Source organism: Opisthorchis viverrini (assembly GCF_000715545.1).
Source record: "Opisthorchis viverrini unplaced genomic scaffold opera_v5_309, whole genome shotgun sequence".
NCBI lineage: Eukaryota > Metazoa > Platyhelminthes > Trematoda > Opisthorchiida > Opisthorchiidae > Opisthorchis > Opisthorchis viverrini.
Window position 1 is genome coordinate 207,573 of NW_008751967.1, and position 26,631 is coordinate 234,203.

Here is a 26,631-nt window from a genome sequence, read left to right on the forward strand (position 1 = left end):
ATATATATATAGAATAAGACCTAGAAAACACACAGGAAGATTCGGCTTGAAAAACCTGAAGGTCAGGAAAAGAAGTGACGGTGAGCTAACAAACATACCAATCAACAAATTTAAGGATAACACTAAATCGTTGACTTCATGGCGTTATGAATCAGATTAGTAGCTGTAAATGTGTCTAACGTATAGTTGTTCCCCATTCAACCCAAAAATAACCAATAACTTGACATTACATATTTGTGAATGGAAATTTCTTATCCACACTCTACTGTTAACGTATCTCTGATAAGACTTTGAAAGTGAGTACTTTACTGTTCGCCCACCCTAAAACTTTAGTTAAAGACATCCCATAAAGGCACTTTTTGAGTGTCATTTCATAGTGTGATTGATCGCGTGACTTCGTCAGATAGGTCAATTACGCCTTTCTATTGGTGCCTACCCACCTTATTGCCAGCACGGTAAATTAGGACTAAATCTGTGCCAAACCATCTGGTCCTGTTTAGGGATGTCTAGGCTGTCGATAGCAATTTACAACAATTTACTACTTATGAAGTGCGCCAGTCTATTTGTGCTTTATAGCAAATCACTAAACATTTCATTTGGGCAACAGACTGCCACCCAGCAGAGTGAAAAGGAGAACCAGTTCTGTTAACTAGTGAATACGTGTCAGGACCATTGGCGGACTGGAAATGCGTGAAATGCTGCACGTTGTGCTCACTAATACTGTTAAGCTCCTTAGTTTAGCCACTGTAATTCAACAAATAAGAAGAAAAACCCGTTGTTGTTTCGAGACGTTTTTTAGGGATGTTTTGGATACCGGTGAACTATTTTCTATCCTCAAAAGTAATTGGGCGGCTACAGCGCAAAAACTTCTTATCCACAAAGCCCCTCAGTAACATCCAAAGGTTTAGTGCAACAATACATCCACCAATATCATCCGAATTACTGAGATCTATTTAAAGTAATGAGTATGCATGCAACAAAAAGCTCCACAAATGTCTGGAGTTTTGCTCTGTGTCGGTGAATAAAAATCATTAAAACTGGATGTCTGCAGGACAACGTTAACTTTCATGCCACAGCCAAATCTTCTTTATTTGCCTGCAGTACGTAGTAAGGCATTTTGTACCTACTAAATCCTACGGTGTCACACGGGTTGCTTTTGATCTCCACAGATATGCCTTAAAAAACAAGCATGGATTTTGGCAACACAGAACGATGAGTCGACGCCGGTACACTACGCTTGCATCAAAGACGATCTGGAATGTGTGGATCTGATGTTAAATGCCAGGCCAGAAGAAAAGGAAGCTGCTCTGAGGATGCCAAACAAAAATGGATACACTCCGCTTCATTTGGCTGCTGTATACAATCACGAACAGTTGGTACATTACCTTGTCGAAAAGGTAGGCGGCATTTGTGAAAGTCTGTTAGTTAGCATGCACTTACGCGTAGGTAATTGGAGCTCATTAAATTTTATTATAGACGGCATCTAGTTCTCTCAAAGTGTTCTGCTACTTACATTTAGGTAGCAAGTTTCTACCGACAAAATGACCACTTCCTCGGCGTTTTAAATTCGGAGAAGGTCAGGAATGTTTACATTCAGGTATCCACTCAGAAGTAAGCGAAGAAAACCGAATTCCAGCGGGAAAATTGTCAAATGAGCCGTCTTTTAATCTGTAGATAGCCAGGTTATACCTTATTATTTACATCTGTTGCTCACCTTACAACATATTAGGCAAAAATGAATCTGCGGCGGATCTTAATATACGGTTTCCCCCTCGGCATTGATTGGCAACATTGGTTGACCCAACCAGCGCTCCCATTATATCTTCTTTCTCGTTCACTGATTGGGAGTCATAGTCCGTCACACTGACGAAGATTTTCAGGAGTAATTCAGAAAGCGTACAAATGAACAAAACTGATTACATCTACTCTAACAGTAAAGTAGCTGTATGATGTGACAAAGCCGGTAGACTGGAATCATCACTAGGAAGTATCACAATTCACACGGTTTTATTCATTTTTTCAAGTCCGTTAAGATATTACAGTTCTATGATATGACAATTTACAGCAACCTCCTGATAACCGCCTATACCACGTTTTCAAATAAGAAATCGTTGCTGTAAAAGACAACCGCATTTTTCGACAGACACATTTGCACATCAATTTGGTTTTAACGGGCGACTCACATGAACCTATATTTAATGTTGATAAGATGAATGGTGCCAGTTTGTCTCATATTTAGCTAGCGCTCACCCATCAATGGAGGACACAACGGCCGACAGTCTAGCACCTGTCACGCAAACCTCCTTGACTGGCTTCAGACCCGACGTCCTAAAAATCAGCATCCAAAACTATAGGTTGCCTTGAATTAGCATGAACGCGCACAGTTCCACGAACCAAATAAAGGTATCTTGTCGGTATGTTTACTATGATCTCTCTAGATAATCCCTTTTCACCGCAACATCAGCTTCCGTTGTGGGGCTGCTGCTGAGCACCTCTCTCGGATATTCGAAACGTTGATTGAAAACTGTATCCTGGATCTTCGAAAACTTAATCATGACTCACATAAGACACACGACCTGCATCGGCGCAAGCAAACCATGTATAATTTGGAAGCCATCCACATCCATCCTATTCTTGAATAGAAAACTAAAAGAACGCACAGGAACTGCCGTAGTGCCCGAAGATATACAGAATCGAAGGCAGATTTCAAGACAAGGATGTGATTATTACATCTTCATGCAGATCGGAACCGATCTTGGTTTTCATGGATCGGTCTCTCTCTGTGTTTGGTCAACCTTCGAAGGGTAAGACCAAAAAGCACCTTCGATGCCACAGCTAATAGGCTGATGCCACGGTGGTTTTCACACAGCGTTCGCGTACCCTTTTTGAAGATAGGAATAACCGTCGACATGCCGCATTCTTCCGGCACATTCTCTTCGTCCCATATAGCATCCTGGATCACCAGGGATTTTCCGCCTTCTTTGAAGAGGGCTGGATTCAAACCATCCTGTCCTTCTGCCTTCTCACATTGTAGCATGGATAGTTCGTAGTTTATTTCTTCTGAAGGGCGATCAATGTTTACATTCGATTTGCCTGTATGCACTATCTCTACAAGCTGTTGCAGCTGACAGCTAAACTGTTCTTCAAAATGTTGGGCTCATCTTTACGGTCGACGTTCTTGCGAGTATATTAATGAGCCATCTTTTTCACTTATCGTTTCACTGACCGTTGCTTTCCTAGGGCCAGTCGATCGTATCTGCTGATATAAGGCACGGCTGTTTCCCGAGCTTTTGATGTCCACCAAATCTCTCGGTCTTTACTAGGACTCTTTAATATTTGGCGTTTGAGGGAGTTGCGTGCGACGTCGTGCTCGTTGCCTGTTGGTATGGCTTTCCTGGCATCGATCATGGATGGCAATCTCGTCGACATCCAGTGATCTTGCGGTCGAATCGAACAGGTCGGAGGACAGCGCTGAACGCCGCTAAAATGGCTCCTTTCACGTTTCGCCATGCTTTATTCTCATGCTCACTGCCACCATAGAATTGGTTGACTGTGGAGAGTTGTTGGGCTTGCTCAGATCGGTACTGTTGTGCTACCGTCGTTCTTCGAAGCAAGCGGATTGGCATGTTCCTTGCTAATTTGCGAGGGCTTGAAGGAAAGCGAACTCTCAGGCGTGCGCGCACCCTGGCGTGATTGGAATCAAGTGGTGTGCTCCAGAAGGATCGGCAGTCTTGATTTGTGGCTCTCCACCGGTGGTCGATGGCGACGTGGTCCAACTGGGTCCACGGTTGATTTGCAGTTGATGGCCGCCAGGTTATGCGATGCGAACGTTTATGTTGAAAGTTCGTACTTGCTAGAAACACTTCATGGTCAGCACATACCTGGAATCAATATCCGTTGTCTGTGCGGCGATCATCGACTCCTAATCGACCGCCCAAATGTGATTCCAGGGAGCTAAGAAAACCTACTTGATTATTCATATCGCCTGCAGTATGGATTAACAATCTAGTAAGACAGCCAGGATTTTTTATTTTTATGCAAGACACCAATATGTAAATCCTGTTGTTTGATGAGTGTGATGTAACTGTATGTTCGGAGCGCTGCATCGGTCGCAAATTAAATATATATTACCGGGAGACTCAGATAATCCCAGATTAACCCCCACCCGGTGCTATTTTCTTTAGTCAAATGTGTTGCGTTAAAGACACTTGATGTTTCATTAGGAGCGATTAAAATTTTTTGACAGCCCAATATTGCCGTTTTTCTCCTTAAGTTTTGTCATGTAAACGTGGACTGTAAAGTCTGCAGTTGATTTCAACGGACTTTGCAAATATGTGCAAGACTTCGTGCCAGTGCAACCTGGTGTACAGAATAAGATTAACTGAAACCTGAGGGCTGCGCCTTCCGGATTAGTCCCACTGAAACGAAAAGTTTCCGTCAACCTCATGAGTAATCTTAGGTTAGATTGTATGTATTCGGACTCTATTAGTTCGAAATACATCCGGTTTTTCTAGTTGGCTTTTTATGTGAATGATTTGCCGTCTTCCCGCTCTCATATCGACGCAACCATAAGTATGATAATAATGTCCGGTTCCAAAATTATTCGCAGTACAGGAGATACAGCGTTCTCAACGTGCTTCAAAGAATACAGAGGTCCTTTTGCCATGGTGGAAAAGTAATCATTGCCCATGTTACGAGTACTATCGAAAAATAACTTGGATTTTTTGAAGGGAGCGAGATGATGATCATTTGATTGGTCGTGGAGGTTACCCACTTGGATTTCGTGTATGACAGTCTATACTGTTGAATTCATTTCAAAATTTGAATAGGTCGAAATAATTCTGTTCCATGCTACAACGATCACTGATCACCACCAACCAAGTATATCCGTCTCCGTCCTATCGTACTGTGCCGTAAGACAATAATACCATTCTAGTAAGTTAGAAGTGACATAGATTTGTCTAAAAATTTTCTTCGAGGTCATTGGTCACATTTTTCTGCTATTTACTGGACAAGGTGCAAGACAACTGAGTGTGTTTACTTCTACTGTTGACGGAAACCCGACCACTATTACGGGGCGAAGGTACCAAAGGTGATTTCTCATTATACTTAAAATACAAGACTGATAGAAACCTAATCAAACGACACAGTAACTACCGGATGTATCAGCGGGAAAAAGCTAGGTGAAGCGCATATACATCACTGGTAGAACCCCAGATTTCTGACACCTAGAAGAACTTTTAAGCTAGAAAGTGCATTCTAGGCGCACGGATGGTCTTCGAAAACATACCCACAAATCATCCTCATTAAAGCGTCTTTATTGTGGTCCAGTTAGGGGGGAAAAAGGGCCGTGAATAAATTAAGTGGGTTTCAAAATAAGTTCTCATGCTTGTAAAAACGAGACTGAATTGCTGACACATTTTCTGGACTTGTCTAAAGACCGTGAGATTGCAGCCCAGAAGACATCCTTATTGCGCACTTGAGTGAAATCAAGACCCTGTCCAGCGAACTGTTCACAGAACCACAGATTCCTAGGCCCCAATTTATGCTTTGGAGATAAACTACGGCTCTGAAGTACCTAGATAGTCTGGGAGCAGCAGTGTACTACATTCAACTTGATGAGGATCCTTAACAGCATCTCCACCAAACCAAAGTTCTAGCCATTGGTTAGTTAACAAAGAAAATGCGGCAATAAACAAGCTAAACGAGGATGAGACTATTGTCATTCTGATAATGGAAGACTGACGGTCATCGCGGACAAGCCGGGTTACCTTATTAAATTGGAAGCTTTACTAAACGAAATGACCACATACCGCCATATCGAGAATGACTAGAGCAGAAAACTGGATAACAAAATCAATAAGAATCTGAAGAAATGAAGTTCCTCAAAGGATCACAAAAGAAGAGTGCTGGGAAATGAAGGTTCAGGACTCATCCATCCTCTTTCTTTAAGGACTGCTGACAGTAAATAAAGAGGCAGCATATCTACGACCAGTCTTATCACTTCCGAAGACTCCAACGTGTAGTTTGTCAGAAGAACCGCGGAGGAGGTCTAAATGCCTCATCATTGGGCTGCAGTACTCAGTCAACAATGCAAACCTTTTCTTGAAAAAACTGAGTTGCATAAATGTTGATGAGGAAGCAATAATGGTTTCGTATGGTGCAAGCTCGCCGTTCACAGTGGTAGACCACTAAACCACTGTACCCAAAATAATTGGCACGCACGGTGTACAAAATGTATCAATGGATAAGGGAAGACCTCTACGAACTGCCCAGCTTAGGTCTAGTCACACGTTTTGAATCCAAAGAAAACACTATGAACAATACTTAGAAGGACAAATGGAAGTACCAACGTCTGGATTTATTATAGAAATCGTAATGCAAGAAATGGAATCGATTTTTCTTCTGGGAATATATCTTAAAATATGGGTCGAGTACATGGACTGTACCTTTGTCATCATCTAAGGGAGCATAATATGACAAACAAGTCATTTAATAAACAGTGCTTGTAATGATATCCAATTCACTATGGAATAAAAAGCTAGTAAAAATCTTTCCCAGGCAAGAACAAAGAGTTCATGGGATCGCGGTACTCCGCTGAGAAAGTCATCTACAAACACACTGAAATCCACGTGTCCTAACGACCACTAAGGGCAGAAAAAACTACAACTACAAAACGTAAAGTCCCCAACAGACCAAAGGGGACGTGTATAGAAGAAGCAGGCAAGCCAAGAATCTAAGAGAATAGCGTCAAGCCAATAAGTTGAAGACGGATAAAGAGCGATTCCACAAAGGAAGCCGTCCTACTAGCGCAATCAAATCACAAAGTACACGAAGAAGCAATGCACTTCAAGCTTCAACCGGTCACTAAGACCCAAAAGAGCAGACTACAATACTAAGTCAGGGAGGACCAGTTAGACCGAAGAAGCGAAAACAATGAAAATAGAAATCGCCACAATGACAATCCATACTTAAATGAATCAACTTAAGCAATAATCATAACCAGCATCTCAAAGTAAATAAACATGTTTCAATAGGTTAGATTTTTACTGATGAAACGCGCTATTCGTAATGCTGCACGAGGAGGAAGCTGGGATTTAATGGGCTTCCCATGAAAAGAACGTTTGTATGCAAATGCGTGTTATCCGTCTGGGTTGGCATTTGTTTTTTAACAGCTGAAGGTAAATCTCTTGTTTTGAGCTCCACTAGAGTGTTTGGGTAAGTTATTAAAGGGTTTACTATTAAAGCGAATAAATTATGCCACCACCATCGGTTACTGACACTGTCAAAACATGATTGAACTGAAGTTCAAAGTCTCAGTTCTCCGCTAATTAGCTTCTCGCCGTATACACAAGCGACCTGATTTCCTGGAATAGAAGATAAACCTCCGTAGGCTTCCATCCCTCCCATATTATCGTGGCTGGCACGAGTAATTTATAACAGAATAAGTGAAATAAATCTAGTGACCGCCTTAAGGAAGACCCCTTAACTACCTCATAGCACTGAGCAACCGACATGTCTTTCTCCATTCAGCTTTCACTCTGAAGAACACACACGCTAAGAAGTAGCCAAAAAGACATTACTGTTCTTTTGCCAACCGGCGTGTATTGGCTACCAATTTCCCTTTTGCGTAATATTCTTGCTGTGAATTCGAACATACTCGAACTAGAATTCTACTGAACTACAGTATCAGCCACCCCTTGAACAGCAAATGCAGTTACATGCAACCTCAGACCGAGACAGTAGAAACACGTTGCAGCACTGCAGAAGTATAAATGTGAAAAGCAAGAAACTACAGGAACCCTCCTGGAATCACACCAGCCAATTTCACAGTGTGAAAGGCTGAGGGTCACTTCACCAGTGGCCAGTGGATGAGTGTCGAGGTTGAAGGTAACCTGGACATCGGTCAATCAGAACATTAGCTAACGGGCCAACCAACGGAACCGCCAATCATAAAACCAACCATAATTAGAGGTCAGTATCTACCAGCAGCACATAAGCATACCGCCATTCATTTTCGTAATGCGCTACTCATAAGGCTGTTGAAAATTGTGAAAAGTGCATCACGAATATATATGTATCACGATATCTCGGATATAGTAGCGACTGAAACATGAGGCGGTCTGGTGTAGCACATTCAGTTGCCTGGAAGCATCATAAACGCGAGATTCAGCTGGGTTCCAGGAGAGTCTCTCGCAGAATCGAATTTGTTTGCAAATAAGTGTACTTCGCTAATACTGTCATTCAATTTAGAACCGCCAAGGCACAGCTACGCCCCGCGTTACAAGGACGTTTTGATGACGCCATAACGATTGGTGATGAAAGCTTTACAATCAACTTGCTAGGCGAAAGAATCATAGTGCAAACACTATAACCTGGTCGCTTATGCCTAACTCAAGTATATTCCAGATGAACAGACGAATAAGCAACTATTTCTGATGGCATTTCAGCTGGGTCCAGGAGAGTCTCTCGCAGAATCGAATTTGTTTGCAAATAAGTGTACTTCGCTAATACTGTCATTCAATTTAGAACCGCCAAGGCACAGCTACGCCCCGCGTTACAAGGACGTTTTGATGACGCCATAACGATTGGTGATGAAAGCTTTACAATCAACTTGCTAGGCGAAAGAATCATAGTGCAAACACTATAACCTGGTCGCTTATGCCTAACTCAAGTATATTCCAGATGAACAGACGAATAAGCAACTATTTCTGATGGCATTCGACGCTTTCACAAGAATACCTAGGTGATAGCAATTCGTTCCTTCCGGTTTTCGTTGCCTACATTTTTTGGTTTGCGAATTTAAGAGAGGTACAGAGAATATATCAGTTAAAGTGTCTCACTCTAGTTACGCCATCAGTAGGCCTCAGCCACGCTTTGTTCGCTTTATATTCCATGAAACTTAGAGATAACTTTTTCCTTAACAATTCTAGCCTATGTAGGTTTTATATAAATGTTATATAACTGTTGGTGTAATATGAATGAATCGGCAGCAGGCGAGCAAACGGATTCTTACTACCATCTTAAATAATCTAGTTACTTGAACAAATTTACGCTACAACCATAGTTTTAGCCGTCTAAATCCAGTTTTTTTCGACCAAGCCCACTTTCAGCTCTGCTCCAACTTATAATATGTTCAAAATTCGTATCCAGTTCGTCTTCATTACTGACGACTGTGTTGAGCACGTACGAAAGCGTCGCACACATACTCCCGTGGATGGATTGGGATCTATTGCAAACTCTCACATGCTGATGTCAGGCAAGGCTAGCTTTTCCTTCCACTTCTTTTTGTCTACGTGAACGTCATAATCATTGAAGTATCTTTCAGCATCCAAAGCCCATGCGGTTGAAATTTTTCAAGGGGGTCTACCCACTGATACAGAATACTCAGATGAGAAAGGTCTTTTAGAATCTTAGCCTGATGAAATGTGGACAATACCAAATAACCTAAATAATTTCGCTTCACGGTTTGGCATGCGCTTCCCACATTATAATTCCCGATAATATGACTAAACTAGTGCATTTAGTGCACAGTATTTCACCTTGATCTCCCCAAAATGGAAAAATATCAACAGCATTCGATGAAGATAAGTTTGCCCTCATAGCGAGCCAGACACTTTCTTTTCTGAAAGCAATGACAAGGGGGCCTACTACAGAAAGCTAACACGGTTACCCATGATTATCGCGATGACATACACGTATTTTGATTCGTGCACCTAAGGTGAATTGCATCGTAACCATATCATTATAGGTACTGAAGGAATAATGTCACTTGGCTAATTCTGTGAGTCATCCCGATAACTCTGGTGGAATGACCACACATTTCTTCGAAAAGTCCGGCCAAATTTCAGATCTCTTCGCGTAGACTGAGATAAGTTAGACAAAACAGTCTAAAGAACCACAAGTTCAAATAAATGGACATCCTCGTGGCGTCAAGCGCAAACTAAACTGACATTAATGATAACATTTTCGGTGCGCAAAAGCTACATGTTGGTTCTTGCGCAAATAAAATATTTTTTTTGGTTTCCCTTATCAGGTTGGTGATATTCTAAAAGAAAAATTAACTTGCATCTAATACTAAAGCGTGTCCAGTCTTGGGAATGATTATTTACATCTGCATGAGTCCGATTGGGTGTTAAAGTAGGCACTGATCCCAATCACTGTGCCCCGAGAGAGAAGTAGCCGGTAGTCATTGTTCGAAGAGTTGTATCAACCTTATAAGCACTACCGTATGAAGGAGATAACTGCTTAGTAAGCCAAAATTCGCACGTAATGCATGCATGGATAGTCGGTTTTCGTGTCTGAAGAGAAGCACGTGTCTACGACAAGTATTCTGCTACCGATATTTTGATGTGTTGGATAGGCTTCCGAGGAGGTAAGTAGTACACTGTAAAACTAATCTATCACTGGTCGCCTCACAGCTGTTCATTGTATACCTGGCTCCAGATATAAAAGATATATTTTTTTATTATTTAGTGTTCGAAAAAATGCAACTAATGGTAAATAGTTCCAGTGTTCTTTGTCACACACATAAACACACGGGCACAAAACTCGTAGTGGGATTTGTTTCAACTACAGGGATCGCCACTGGAATTGACGGACGGTAACGGATGGACGCCCCTACTGTTAGCCGCAATGAAGGGGTCCTTTAGGGCGTGCATTCAGTTACTTCGACTTGGAGCCAATCCAAACGCGCACGATGTCTCTAATCGCAACTTGGTACATTTGCTCATGCTTTTTCGTGGTCCTGGTGTAAGGACAGTGCTACCAGAAGTAAATGACGTAAGTGACAAGTGTCGTTTTTATTGCACAATTCAGTGTATCATGAATAATCACACAACTGACTTGAAATACCGTTTAAGTGAAGATTTACCTAGCAGCTTTTCGGAAAATTAATTTTGCATTTATCTGCCGAGGCTCAACAGCATGCGAAAGCACATTCCGTTACCACTGGTTGGAACGTTTCCACCTGCTATGAAACGGAGTTAGTCTATCGCTTTCCGTTCCTTAATCATTCTATGTAGAATAACGTAACAAAATGAGAGGTTTAGTCCGGATTCAGTTGAGTATCGTGTTAAAAACCGGCTGGTTTGCAAATGATTGTGCGTCGAAAATTACGTCCGATTTGGACGAAGTAGAACATAAGATTGACGAAATCTCAAAGACACTTCCAAAGAAACGTGAAACTGGTCGTTGGCTGTCAACTAGTTTTCACCAACCTTATCATAAATGCTTTGTTGTTCTTCGAAGGAGATTGTGGCATGCTCTTTCCAGTACATTTAGGTGCATAGTGCACCAAAAAATGGGAGAAATGTGTACAAAATGAGTTGATCAGTATGTTGTCGTGTCTGGTTTGTTCCAGGAAACTCTCTTTAAACAGCTTGTGAATGAAAAGGACGTATTCGGTTGCACACCGTTACACTATTCTACCAAAATGGGAAACCTCGGCGCGACCTCAGCCTTTGTTCTACGTGGTGCTTCTGCTCTTGAACGTGACAACGATCGGGATACCCCTCTCCATACTGCGGCTCATTTTGGTCGCCTACATACGTGTGAAAGGTTATTGGACACATCTCTTGGGATGCGTGCAATGAATTCACCCGACGCACTTGGTCGCCTGCCACTACATGTGGCGGTAGAACAAGGACATGTTGAAGTAGTTAAGCTTTTCCTGGAAAAAGGATGCGTTTTTCGCAAGTAAGCCATTGCTTCCTGGCTAATAGGGGTTGTTCCCATAACACTCGACTTCATTTTTCAGATGGCTGTGTTTCCTAGACGAACTCAATTTATTTAAGTAATGAAGGCTTGATTTTCATAGTAAAAAGAGATTCGTTTGAACTAACCTTTGATCCTTCAGGTATTGCTCTCTGTGAGCTGGAAAGATGCCTCTAAAGACCAGTGATTTTTAGATGCCCCTTGTGGTAAATTGCAGTAATTTGCAGAAGACTTAAATAATCAGTAGTTCTTTGCAATAGCACTGTCATTTTTGCAATGAAAATATCAGTGTTCAAAGTTTGACTGAAACGCACAGTATGTACAAAAATTACGAAAGACTACCTTCATTCCTCTGCACTTGAGTATCTTTTAAATGCTTCATTTTTATGTCCACATTTACGCTAAATTTGTGTGGTTCGAGTTTAAAAAAAACAACAAGGAGTACTAGCAAAAACTGAATGAAAGAACCAAACATGTGCTCTGCTCAAGAATCCTGAGTTTCTGAGCTGTTTCTACCTCAGGAAACACTGCTACTTTGTTACTTTGTCTCAGCGTAAAACGGCCAAGTTATTTGGACTGACACTGATTCGAGGAAATTGGATCACACTGCTTGATATTTGAAATGCCAATGAATTAGCACCATGAAAGTTTGCGAAGAATACCCCCCATTTTTTACTGTTTTTCTTTATCTCAGAAATGTCCATCTCTCAGCAGGGAAGACTTTGCGGTCTTTCTAGATGAGCTTTCTGGGAAGGAAAGACTATATGTATAACTTCAAAGGCTTATCTGTTCGGTCTATGAAACACAAAGGTAGTCCGATCTTTGAAGTGCTAAGATACCGGAAAAAATATATTGGCTCCCCATTCCAACTTCACTGCCAAATGGGATGAAACGGACTTACATTTACATTTCTCTTAATCGGTTTCAGATGTCACTTGGGAAACACTCCTTTGCATTATGCAGCGATCGGGGGGTGCATCAAAACGTGTCGGATACTACTCCAAACTAACCCATCTCTTCTGGACCAGATTAACTTTCACGGGGTAGGTAAACCGACTTTGCTTTTTATCCCATTTAGAAATACACCAGTTTTTGGGATTATTACCGGCAACCTGAGGTTGCAACGAGTGATCTAAATAGGTGAGATTCAACTGAAAACTTGGATGGTTCTGCCGATTTCGTCCTACGTTACGCATGCTGAAGACGTTGTAAACTCTATGTGGAATATTTTCATAATCCTGTCGGACTACTTTTTGATAACGCATGATTTGGATAGCATGATGATCAAAGACGACTAACTTGTTTTGATTCAGAGTACCTGGTGGCAAATTTGCCCGGGGCTTATCGATAGAAATTCTCTGAAATGGTGGGTGAAACGGTAGCCTCGTAGCTAAAGTGCAACATATACCGACCAGACTGTTGTAAGACTACCGCAGGATATCATTCTAACGAATCATCGATTAGGTGACAAGGTTGCTGTTCAGTCCACTACCAGCAAAAATACTCCTGCAGTTGAACCGACACAATATACAGACAGTAAGGTGGCAGTTACACAATACGCTTAGATTACATGTTATCTGGTGCATCGTCATAGTTCTTGTCTCAAAATTCGGCACAAGGCCAGGAAAAAAGTTTCTCATAGGCCTAAAATGAATGAACCTATCGTCCATACATGGACAAATTGCGATAATAAATAATCCAAAGTCATTTGGAAACAAAACCTAGATTACCCAGCACAAATCCCACTGTTATGGAGCAATTATCAGAAATGTTTCAATAAAAATGATATTTCTAAACCTACCTTGTAGAATGTGAGATTGCTGCTGGTGGCGGGTCGAAACCGAAGGAATATTTTGGTTGTCTTTGGCTAAAGACCGTTCGTCTAGATCAGCGAATTTAAGTCGACAATAATATCGGACTGATGTTAATAATCTAATTTCCATTAAAGTATAACCAACGGAAATTCCACCGACGAAGCGAAATTTTTCCCAGCCTGAAAAATAAGCATACACGTTTATTGTCTACATTCTTCGGTCGTCAACTGCTGAGTGTTGAAGTTCCTGCAAATGTTTGCCTATATAGGCCTGTGAATAATATGGAGGAGCATTTCATAAACCAACACATTTAGAACTAGTTACACTAATCGGAACACTTCCTGAATTATATAGAATCGATTCCATTTTACTGTACTTATATTATAAGCAGACGTAACACATATGAGCAGGTAAGTGGAATACATCCACGTAATGCACTACTCATAAGATTGCTAAAAATTCTTTGACAGCCCACGACCGGTTACGCCCTTCTTGGGGCTCATCAGGTAAGCGCAGTCCCCGAGCTTCCGTTAAACTTATGTCCCACTTGAAACACAATTGCCCGAAATTAGTGAAATCCACTCACTTGGTTTTTAGATACTCATCTGGAAACCAGCTGAATCTCTCGTTTGTGATGTCTCCAGACAACCGGGCGAAACCGGTCGTGGGCTGTCAAGGAATTCTCAACAACCTTATGAGTAGTGCATCACGAATATACATGTATCGCGATATCTAGAATATCGTAGTGACTAAAACATGAGGCGGCCTTGCGCAGCACATTCAGTGGCGTGGAAACATCACAAACGAGAGATTCAGCTGGGTTCCAGGTGAGTTTTTCGCAAAATCAAATTTGCTCGCAAATGAGTGTGTTTCGCTGTTAAACACTTAGTATAAGGTTTACAGAAATAAGGTCGGACACAGGCCTGGCTAGAGAGAAGCATATGTTTCCGGCCCATTCAAGTTTATAGAAGGTACGAGCTTTGGTTGGTGAAACCACTTCAACGCTTACTTCGCTGCAGCATGCTGACGCGAATCTGGAAATATGGAAGAAATTCCAACAATCATCAGAAGCATGATCAATAATGAATAACTGCTCCATTCATATATTTTATCCAGTTGGACGGTCAGAAGATCCCAAGAAACGATCTGCTAAATTTATGGAACCGCATTGTGGAACACATTATTAAAATTTCGCTTCTCTTATAAAAACATGATGACAAAATTACTGTCCCAGCAGTTCTGGTGAACATCTCAACTATGAGAATTTGCAAATGAATATATTATTCCTTAAGAAAGACAACACTTTGGAAATCCGAAGACCATTCAAGTATTTTATTGCCTGTGACGTTAGACTGAGGTGTGGAAATGTAATAATCATTTTAATGTGCGCGCAAATCCTCCATTAAGGGTGCAATTAACTAGAATCAGGTTTTGGAATTAACTCACTATTAGACATCTACAGAAGTACTCGGGTCGTTTTTCTTCTAGTTCAGATACAATAACCTGGGTTTCTGGGTTGCACTACCGCTTCATAAGCTCTGGTTCCGGACCATAATGAGGTTTGGCTGTCGGTTACCGCGTGATACATACGCACATACGTGATTGATACACCTAGCATGTCAGAAATAAAGACTCAGGCACCCTATTAACTTGATTTCTGTATCTGTCAAATTCGTCCTTCTTTCCCTGTCTCAGCTGACGGCTTTGCATTACGCAGCCAGAGCAAACAATGCCCAGGTGTTAGAATGCCTTCTGACAGCAAATGCAGCTTTTGTTCCTGACAACGATGGACTGTATTTTGTAACCTATGCTCTGCAACAGCAGAACTACGAGGCTACGAAGGTAATCGTGACACACAGCCGGTAAGTAACTTCCCCAAATAATTTTTTGCACGCTCCGCTTTTGCTGTTTACCATCAGCTGGTTAATAATTTCAATTTCAACAATAGATTTTGAGCTGGTAGCTCATCTAGCAATGCATGACGATTTAACATCTCCAAATCTCAGGTCATGGGTAGTGGTAAAAGTAGTGGCCATGAAGGGTAGAGTGTTCTCGTGCATTAACCTTAGCCTCATAAGACGAGGATTGTGATGTTGTGGTGTATTGGTTCACAAACCACTGGTCATCCCATATCGAAGTACCTGACTTTCCCATTCCGTAAAAGCTATTTCTGGACAGTGTCTCTCCAAGGTCACGGCCCTTGATTTCTGTATGCTCATCAATTTGGTTCCTTTGAGTAGTTTAGAAAATCAGGGCAAACATCTTAATAGTAAGGACAGTCTTATATCAGAATGTATTATTTCTGGTTGAAAGGGTTTCCGGGCTAGTTTACTGTGGTCTACAGCATAAAAATTGACGTATTGACGTGTTCTGATTGTGGGCCGCATTCAATCAGGCTGAAAGAAAACATTAGTCATGACGACGTTTTACCGCGAATATAAATGTAGCCGGTAAATCATCAGTGCAATAATCAGCTAGGAGTCTTCTTGTTCTTCTCCTGATGTGGTTATGGCCTACGACCTGTGCGATCGGCGTGGCTGCGTGACACAAAAGAGGGACTGATTCCCCGTTCTCAAGTGCTGACGGGTTGGTGTCCTTCAGATGCCTGACTTGCTATTTTGCATTAGGAGTGAGTCACAGGGCTGCAGGTTACTTACAAGGGTTTCACTAGGTGAGTTATATACGAATCTCATTGCAGTGGAACAGAAACTCTATCAGACGCATCCAGTAGGTCACAAATGCCTGTAATAACGTTTTGATATATAAACTGGGTTTACGTAAAGTGTATTCTATGTTTACTGGGAAGAATCAAAGAAGTGAATTCCGAACATTTCCGAGCAACTGAGCTTGTTATGTTCACGTAGTGTCCCATACTAGGATAGTAGGCTTTGTTGTAGATCAAATACCTTTGTACTACGCGTGCATCTAGAACACCGGAGGTATATTGTGGTCATGGATTAAATGTAGGATATCTTTGTTGCACCAATGCTGTAAGGTAGACGGAATGAGAACACTACAGTGACGTCCGATTTTTTCTTGTTATGTAGAGGGTAGTTAGAGTAAACCACGTGGAAGATAAGACTATCACCTTTGAAAAAGATGCATCTCGCCATTCTCACAGTATTTTGTTGATGTGAGGGAGTCCAACTCAATATGATTACTTAAATCATAAGTGAGCACTGGTGATGTCCCCACCATTAGTGTAAAAATGCTAACCTAACCTACAACACAACGTAGAGTATCACCAATACGCATTGTAGACGGCGAATATCCGGATGTAGCAAGTGGATTTATTTTACTAACTTGAACCATATAGGTGGAAGATATCTGCAAACATTTCACCTCAGCCCATCCGTATGAGGCAACGAAAAACGCCCCAGTAAACATGTTGTTGTGTCGTAACACAGTTTAACTACAGTCGAAGTTATACACTGAACCTTCGTTTGGTGTGTACGATAGCATGAGACGAAAAACTCTTTCCACAATAAAAGCTAGGTCTAATTACATCGGTAGTCATAATCACTATGTACTTTAAAAGGCTGAAATCAAGATGATATGGTTAAATGCCCTCAGAGTCCGAAATAATCAGTTGGACGACCTTTATTTTTTACAAGTCAACTAGTTTGTTATGGCTGAAGCTACAAAATGGCGACTCAGTGACTGTTCAGAAAGCGTGACTGAACTGTTTATCTGGTAATACAAACTACATGCTTCCTGGAACCCAGAAAGTCGCGAAAGCAAATAAAATCTTGCTCTGTATTGGTTCGAGGTGTTCCACCGTTTGTTGCCTGAATAGCAAAAATGATGGCAAGATTTCCCGTAATAGGCATCAATTGCAGCTAATGAGTTTTCAAACCTTGCCTGATGAACATTAGCCTCACCGTATAGCTTCACATTCAGGAATTAGTGCGTTGGCACATGTCCTTGTTAAGTACAGATAGCTAACGTCATCAGTAAAGCGGATGCAGATGCAGAGTGATAATTCACAAATGTACTCATAATTCAGCTGCCTACAGGAAAACAAATATAGATTTATCTCTGTGCCGGGTAGATGACGGCATTCATGTTTTGAACGAACCCAAGTGAATTGGTAGTGCACATTCGCCGCGGGTTAAATTCCACTTATTAGCTATACCTTCTGCTTTTCATACCATATAACAGCTGGCCAGAAATACATGGTTTGTTGGACAACACAATACAATGTCCCGTGGACGGCTTCATTAGGGACATGCCAAACATGTGCGCCGTGAGTCTAGTTGTCGGTAAATCTGCACCAGATTTTGATTTCAGTAAGTGAACTTAGTGACTGTTCAGGTGCATAGGCGCACATTATCGTTCGAGAGAAAGACTGCACTAATGCTGACTGGCTAAAGGCTGAATATACTCATGGCCTCTGGTGGTTTTTGTATTGCAACAATTTTCAGAATATTTAGCTGTTTTCAAAAGGATCTTTGTTTCATACAGTTTAGCTTGTCTATATTTTGGATGCACATAAATTCAAGGATCACTTCATTTAGGTAGGAATCCAGATTAAGACGGAGGTTTTCGTTTTTAAAAATGGTTAAATCGATGTTTGAGTAGATGCCGCTGGGGTAAAATCTAGTGGTAAATGTAAGGCAAACACACCAGTCTTCTTACGACCTCACAAAAAACTATCCCCACATCATTTTTGTCCTCGAAATTTGACTTGAAATATCGTTCAGTGGAGCGAAGTCGCCTCTGGACAAAAAGTACAATGCAACATTCGTGCAGTGCAACCTTTTCTAATCTGACATCATAAAGACACCTACTGAGGAAAGTGATTTTGTTAGTACTATGGCATTCTAGTTATCCGTATATCACGTAACTACTCCGGTTTCTTCGTCTGTATTGACAGTTTTTCCGATGGGACTATTTATATTTGTTCTCTTGAGGCATCTTTAGCTTAGGAGAGACCATTTTTTAGAAGAACCAACCTCGGTTATTTTTTGTGCGATCGTTTCAGCGAAAAAACAATTTTTATTGCTCTGGAAAGAACAGAATGAACTGAAAAATTTACCTATCCTTAGAAGTGACTCCTTTAAAAAGGACACATTCGTACGTTTGTCGCCTGTCACAATAATTCCTTGGAGGACCGACTATCAGCGTTCTGTTACGTGAGTTGATATCTACCACTGAAACACTCCTCAAGAAAACAACCAAAATCTGTATGTTTTAGCGGAAATTCATTCCTGACGTCGCTCTCTCAGGACTGAATATAAATTTATCTTGGACAAACTAGGAAAGTTGTTAGACTTTGTTTTGACAAGTGCTGTATTTTCCGTAGGCAGGTAACGATACATCTGGGTTGGAATTCTTCCGAATTTCATGGCTAATTGGAATCCAAACAGAATTACTTTTCAGTCTTCTCCAGGAATGTTTGTTCTTTAATGAACTAGTGCTCCCTAGTATAGAGAAAGCTGTAAGGCAAGATATTCTCCGAACATAAGGGGACAGAGTTTTACTGATTGATGACCCAGGATACCCGTAGCAAAGGTGCCGCCCTGGGGAGATGATCGCAAGGCGTCGACCAATCATGGTTTTCCTTGGAGTACACTCACCCACGCTATATGAGTCAACTAAAAGGGCTCGTTTTGGACTACTGGTCTCTCCAGGAATTAGTCTCCTCCAGTGGAGGGCAGCTAAAATTACAAAACCACCGAAGAAGGCCACGGACATCACCGCACCATAGGAGTAATAATTGCAGTATCGACTGATTCCAATCGCTCCAGGACAGTGCGTCACGTCAGAAATTCAAGGCACTTTTGGGGCTTAGTGCTGCTGTAGACAGCCTTCCTTCCGCTTTGAGAAGGTCACCCTCTAGGGAAAGACCAGATTTTCTGAATGCCACAAAACCTCACTTCATCGGCATGAACTTCTGTGCACACACCGCCTTTATTAAATGATCATAGTTTAGTGGATTTTACCGGTGAGGAGGAGGATAAGTGTACAACACAGGACTAATTCCATTTATAGAGAATCTACATGAACTAATTCTCAGGGGCACGTACACACTGATCACATGATTTTATCGTGTTTCCCACGAAGAAGTCGATCACTGGCCAATATGCTTGAGTACGCGCTAAAGCGTTCATCCATGTCTTGCCAAAGCAAACGGAATACAGAAGTGTATGGCACACTTGGACTGAAGGTGCCAATATTCTATCAGGCAACATCGAGCAGCCCTCTGCATCATTATCATCATCGACAGCATGACATCACTGTTCAACACCGATGCTCCACTGCCCTCTGCAACTGTTAGATCATCACTCTTTTGGTCGCACCCTTTGGAATCCGTACTTAGCTCTTTACACGTAATTTAGGCGTAAGGCGTAAAAATACACTGCTGGTTTCAACCCCGACGCAAGAAACCACTTGCTTAGTGATTGGACTTATTTGGAGTCAGCCTGAAAAGGACATTCAAGTGTCCCAACCTCTTTCTCCGGATAGACTGAAGCACATGATTTTATAGGATGTGTAATAGGGCGCAAAGTGACAATCTGGTAGACGTGTAAACAGGTATACTCTTCACGAATTCCAGCCGAATTCGGATCGGATAGTGTTAAAAAGATTGGGCGCCATGAAATTTTTAAAAGTATATCCTGCGGTCGAGTAAATTTGGATAAGAGAGACTACTGTGCGTGGTGTAAAACAGGGCTCTCGCAAAAATCAGACCCTTCCCTTGTCTGGTAATTGTTTTCCATGGCAGATGACAGGATCAACGAAACCTAACTGATTGCCTTCGGTAACTGATGGGAAGCTAGCGCGAAATCAAGTTTCTTATGCTTCGGTCAGTAATAGGAAAGTAGGTTAGCATCATAACTTCCATACAATGAGTCGCTAGATAAGATCCGTTTGAGGGATCAAACGCGAACTAACAGGCAAGAAATCAACGCAGTTTGTGTCCTCGCTTAAAGAGTGTACAAAAACAAGAGACCAATTTGAGTCTCATTGACTCCAGCGTAGTTTGCAAATAGATGTATTTAGTCAACTGTGTAAAATTCGATGTTCACATATAACATAAATTTGATGAGCGCCAGGAAACCGGTAGTGGGTAGCTGAATAGTTTTCAGCAGTTTTGCGAAAGTGCGTTCTGTCAGGAATGAGGCCCATGTAAGGCTATATGTAGGGCGGCGAACAAAGACCCATAAGTTGCTGGGATATTGCTGGTGTGCATCTGAAGCTAAGCGGCGTTAAGGTCCTCTATGTGTTTTATCGTTGGAAGGTTGACACAACCGATCAAACGCTACCCTGGATTCAGTTGCGCAGATATTCAGAATCTCCAGGTAGGTTTTCATTCATCAGAAATACCAAATGAAGGGCGCTTCACGTTGAAATCATACCGGATGCTTAGTCTCAGGTGCGAACATTCACCATCTGCTGTTGGGTGATCTGTTTGCTTGTTTGGCTGGTGAACAGAAAAAACATTCCAATGAGGCGATTCAAATGAAAGTTCCAGAATCTTACGCAAAGCTCAAAATCCTTACTGAGATATTCAAGTCTGTTGCTCGTTATACACAGGTAAAATGTCTCGTATGGTTAATAGTGCAAATTAAATAGCTCAAATTTGTATGTCGTTATGAGCTAGTCTCTTGAGAGAATTAGGACAAATCGCATGTGTTGGTTAGAAACAAGACCTCAATTTGTGCTTACAAGTGCATTTAACCCCTCCCAAAGTGATAGGAAAAATATCTGCTTTGTTAAACAACTCGAACCAAAACTTTCACGCTTCCACTATCAGATTCCTTTGTAAATCCATACACCTTTATATACAGGTTTGCCCAATGCTTTTGTTGGTAGCCACACACATTAAGTGAAGCAATGTAGACTGAAGCTAATTTGTGAGTGGTAACTGCCATCAATAACAACACTTGGAGTATTGGTTGTTTTTTGTGAGTGAACACATGTGGTACGAATCTTGGTAGAATGAAAGCTCCACATCTAACCAAACAACATTCATGAGATATATGACGACATATAAACCAGCTATGTTAAGGCTGTCGAGTTTCCAGCGGTAGGTTCTTTTGAGGAATAGAAGGTGCTTCTCAGCCTAATCAGTATTTCCGGAGTATGTTGATTAGCATCTTGGCCTCTTGGTGTTGTCTACAATCTAGAGTGAGTAGCGTACGATTCTCAATTTAGATGCACAATACATTCAGGTATCCCCGAAATGTTTGTGCTGGGCTACTACTATGCCTCTATCCTTTTAAATAAATTGTGGTTGCACATTAGCGAGACATCAGAGCTGAACCTCGACGACGACGAATCCTCAGTTGCTACCGGACTGAGGGTGTACGGAAATGCGATCTCATAAATTCATCATGGTGCAGAATGTCACGTCGCTTACGTACACACTACAGATCCATTAGATGTTAACATCCACTTCTGATTTTCGAAGGGATATTTCTTAGGTTTTTTAATCAGAAAACCACACACAATGACCTCGAGATTTCCGAAGGACTGTGATGACACGAGACTCAGTACATCCGCACTAAATTATACGCCGAATGTCTGAAGGTCGGTAATCACACAGAATAAAGTGTACGCATTTTCTACCACCAGAATAACTAATAGACAAAAGCAGTCTACTGTATACTTGTGCTTTATTGTCGTTTGTTTTTCAGCAGCATCGATGTAAACATCAAAAATGTGAGCGACGAATATGAAAGGACGTACAGTTAACATAATTAAAAAAAGGAAAATGTTCTATTCTAAGGCGCACTTTCGGTGGATTCTAAATTCGTGAAAACGAGCTCTAATATATGTACGATTTTCTGGAGCAAAAAAAGTAAGTGAAATGACCTGCAACTGAAGAAGGGGGAGAACAATTCTGAATGCTCTTTGAGAAGTTAGCGCTAGGACAGAAAATACTTGGACAATAGCCTCATGGTATCCATCCTACAGGGTCGGCTATGGGAGTAAATGGCAAGAATAAACGCTCAACGCCGTGTACCGCGACGTAATGGTCGTGCGTACGTCGATAGCCCAACAACGACCTTAGCAGATTGGATGAGGCGGATTCTTCGATATAAAATGATCATCAGTTCGCAAGCCGACAAATGAACAGTACATTCGGTGGCACACAATGCTGAGATGATAACGAAGGAGCGATCACTCCCGAAAAGCGATCCGGTCAGGCCTAATGGAAGACATCGCAATGCTCGCAGCTCCTCGAATACAGTGTATTCCAGACGACAGCGAAGTTGTACGGATTCCCTTATGATCTGATTTTAACTAGCACATACAGTATGTTGCGCGAACCGGCAAGACTACAGAATATATACCGAAATTTCCAATTGACAGTTTCCGAGATGAAATACACTTTGGTTATCATGAATACGCCATACGCTGCTAAATCTCATCCCAAGCAGGTTGCGCCGGAGCTGGATACTGTGGATAAATGTCCGAGGAATCATACGTTCTGAAAACACAAGCCATCTGTACAAAAGAAGCAAAGCCACCAACTTTCCCAAACCGCGACCACCTGCGCTCTTGTGCGGCCAACCGCCCGAAGCAACAGTTATTCCTTCGTGTCCGCATTTGCGCATGCAATTCGGACACGGGCCGGAAAACCGAGGTCTCGAATAACCTTGCTAAGTGAAAGATCAATGGATGCATCTCGTAGTACTTCCCACTGCGTAGACAATAGCTTTCCCTTACGCGATTTCTACTCTTCGGGATGGCTGAAATCTGCCTCGGGATGCCAAATTCCCCATGTTGTCCACCGGCGTGGACATAGCTCATTGGGGCGTGCTTTGGTAGACGCAGTCAGCCACAAATGGATTACTGATGAAAGTGCGCAAACTTTTGAATGTCACAATATCGAGCACTTTCAAAAGCTGCTGTCCGCGGTTGCAGAACCTTCTGTTTTTGAAAGTAAAGTAACCGCGCAAATATTTCACTCAAACGGCTGATGGGTTACTCGGCGAAGCAAAAGAGCTTGACTAACACTGCGGTCGTCCGTTGTTTTTACTCCCCGCAAACCACCATTGCTTTCGACTTCCGAGCGTTGATCTTCATACCGATTTGCCCCAACTCGACCGCAGCAGCCCCAACCTTCTCCTCGAGAAGAGCCCAGTCGCTAACAAAGGAAAAATCTTCCACCGGGGTGTCACGGAATTGCCAGTCCAGTTGTGGCCCCATCAGTTCAAGAGACGCATTCATCAACATTATGAACGCCATTTAGGAGAGTGGGTCTTCCCGCCTCACACCTCAAGCGGTGGACTTCGAAGTTGGGTGAAAGTATTGCAGAGTTCTCACAGGAATACGACGTGTCAAACAAAAGAATGGCGGTACCCCATATGTCTCAGCTGAATTGACAGGTCTATCACGTGAAACGGAACTGAGGGCTTACGAAATGTTGGCAAACGCCAAACTGAGGGTAAAAATTGTCACCGAAGAGTGACATAGCAGACCGTGTAAAAGCCAAATGGCTTCCAAATACCTGTTTTGATGTAAAAGTTCCAAGTACGGTGAAGTCATAACATGTGAACAACATGAATTCTGTAGAAAACTCACAGATAATAACAACGGGTTGATATCCAAGCAAGGGCGTTGGCATTGAATCAGCGAAGGATTCTGGGGTGGTCTTGTGTAAACACTGGGACAAGTTATCCATTAAGCCAAGGTCTACACTCGGAATCGGCCGACCAAACTCCAGTCAGATAAGAGCATTACGCGAACAGGTCGCTGGTCTACCTCCTCTGAAGGGGAGAGTACCTGTATCAGGTAGAATACCGCTCAGTAGCGCGCAGTTTGCCCTACATTAATCCCTCCATGACTCATAGAGCATAACAGGCGCTCAGTCCTCCCCCTTATGGTGACATCATGTCAGTCTCGTTTGCCCATGAGTGGGCTCGGAGGAGTAAAGGTGAAATTTAAATTCGACGGTATCTGTTTCAGTGTTGCACCAATGTGGACATTGAAAAAGACGTTGTAAAAACGATTATGTCGACCGATCAATGCTGTAAACAGAGCAGAGACCCTGGACGTCGCGGGGAATATTACGTAACTCGGTAGCTCTATTGGCTTTGACGGAATTGTCTGATGAAGTCAGTGCACGAATCCGAAAGGCTCGAATCGCGCCTCCCAACCTGCGACATCTGTGAAGTTCAAAAGACATCAGTGGGTTTCAGAGCTTGCACATGCCAGGCTATGGTAAGGGCTACATTCAAGTTCTTGATCACCGATGCCTCAGTAGCCTTCTTCCTGTCGGATGGCCAATGAAGTAATCAGAAGACGCTTTTCAGTGAAGCGGTCACAACATTTGTGTGACCGTAGCGCACGTAAGTCAACCTCCCCAGAAGTTTGCTTGAAGTGCCGGTCAGTATTGTTGTGTAGAATGAAGTCTATACGGAGGCACGTTTGTTCTGCCGAAACAAACCCGATTTAACCTAGAAAGAGTCGAAAATCAGGCCACCAATTGCCACACATCCGGTAGCGACGGGACGAAGAATTGAAATTTAACCCTCTTTCCGGGCAATAGCACGAAACATTCGTCCACACAGACTGAATTTACCCGAAGCGATACTGAAAAATCGTCTTAGACCCGCACTGCGTGCTCAGAAAGACCTGCGAGTCAATCTTAGGCTACCTTGGTTTTAGTGATCGGTCACTTTACAGTTTATCCATATAGACTATGAAAATAGCTTTATATTTTGTTCCATTTTGTTCCGCTTTAAACGCGTTCCGGCAGGTGGGAGCGAACGAAACAAATCATTTCCGCAACACTGTCGCCACCATTCCCTTATTCAAGCGGATCTGGGAATCACGGTCTTTGATTGTGGAGCTAGTAAACCGGTGGTTTGGGCGGATCCATGAGATTATTATTCGTCCAACCATGGTTACTAAATAGTTAATTAATTAAATACTAAGTAAGCACACGAAACCTCTTTTTGGTACTTATACGACCAGTAAAATATTGCTTTTCCTTTGCGAATAGTAGGGTATGCGTGGCACTAGGCGAATAGAACTCTTCATCCGGGCATAAGATTGCCTGTGAGTCTAGTCTGAATCAGAGGTAACTGGGAGCCGTCGCACGTGTCAAGAGTGTTGAGTGAGGTCATCTACGTCGAAAACAGGTGGGAAGAGCTAGGACAATTTGGTGACATATTGAGCCCGTTTTCTGCCCAACCCCTAACCGAACTAGCTTGCGAAACAGCCATGATGCCTGCTCATTGCACTGCGCCCCATTTTTCAGTGTGTTCACCTTCCCGTGGTGTGTTCATCCAGTTCCTTATTTATTTACATCGCTTTCAAAGATTAAGCAGTCTGTTTTCTGCTTTCTTCGCTAGGCATTTGATCAAAAGTTATTTAGGAAAAGCAGAACAGTTCTGGGGTGATTCGGAATGTGCATTCATTTCCATCCTGATTTGTATGTCCCTATGCGTCGTTCTAAGTCAATCAAAACTGCCAAAAGGAGCATATGTAGGTAGTCTTTTCTTAGCTGCTTATGAATTCATCAGCATTTTTGAAGGGTTGGATTGGTGCCCTTCTGGAACAATCCTCGGATTTCCTGCGATCAACAAACATGGTTATTCGTAATCAGCCCATGAACGAAAAAAGACTTCATCTTCACCGTGGCAAACCATTATTGGACATTGAGGGCTGTCTACTCTCCGTCAGCTAGAACCACTCAGAAAGACGTGGACGTTTGTCATGAGTGTTCGGCTACAGGACACTTGTTCTGAGTAATTTACAATGCTGGCCTTCCAGGCAATATAAGGCTCAACGGACGCAGAGACCCGTCACGCTAACGGCACAGTAAAGGAAGGCTGGGTTGTGCCACCATTTCTGTGTAGCTCATTTTACACTGCAGTTTGCGTTGCAATATTTCAGAACTGTGAAGTTGTTGTGGGTAATTAGTATCGTCTAGATGGTTAACAGTTCAATTCACAACACCACTCAGCTGGTCGAATGCGATAGAACTCGAAGTTCCGTATGTTGATTTTGGTTCTCTTACTCCTACGTTACGGAGCAAAAGTGCATTGTCTACTGCACTGCTTTCAATATAAATACTTCCACCAAAGTGTCTTTTCATTAAATTGTCCATGAAAGACACGACACGGAAGTTATTGGTAGTGGG

The 26,631-nt window shown here is 42.2% G+C and overlaps 2 protein-coding genes across 2 annotated transcripts in view; one reads left to right on the forward strand and one right to left on the reverse strand.

Moving 5' to 3' along the window:
• T265_09843 (hypothetical protein) overlaps window positions 1–3,037 on the reverse strand; it is a gene marked incomplete at both ends in the record, with an annotated part of 12,116 nt that extends 9,079 nt beyond the window's left edge. The window contains one exon of the mRNA XM_009176038.1: window positions 2,881–3,037. Within this exon, the coding sequence (XP_009174302.1) occupies window positions 2,881–3,037 (157 nt within the window). The remainder of the gene's footprint in view (window positions 1–2,880) is intronic.
• Window positions 1–15,389, forward strand: part of T265_14974 (hypothetical protein) — a gene marked incomplete at both ends in the record, with an annotated part of 23,030 nt that extends 7,641 nt beyond the window's left edge. Inside the window, 4 exons of the mRNA XM_009176039.1 lie at window positions 1,209–1,397; window positions 10,579–10,782; window positions 11,363–11,697; window positions 15,167–15,389. Coding sequence (XP_009174303.1) covers window positions 1,209–1,397; window positions 10,579–10,782; window positions 11,363–11,697; window positions 15,167–15,389 — 951 coding nt within the window. The remainder of the gene's footprint in view (window positions 1–1,208; window positions 1,398–10,578; window positions 10,783–11,362; window positions 11,698–15,166) is intronic.
• Window positions 15,390–26,631: the final 11,242 nt, after the last annotated feature.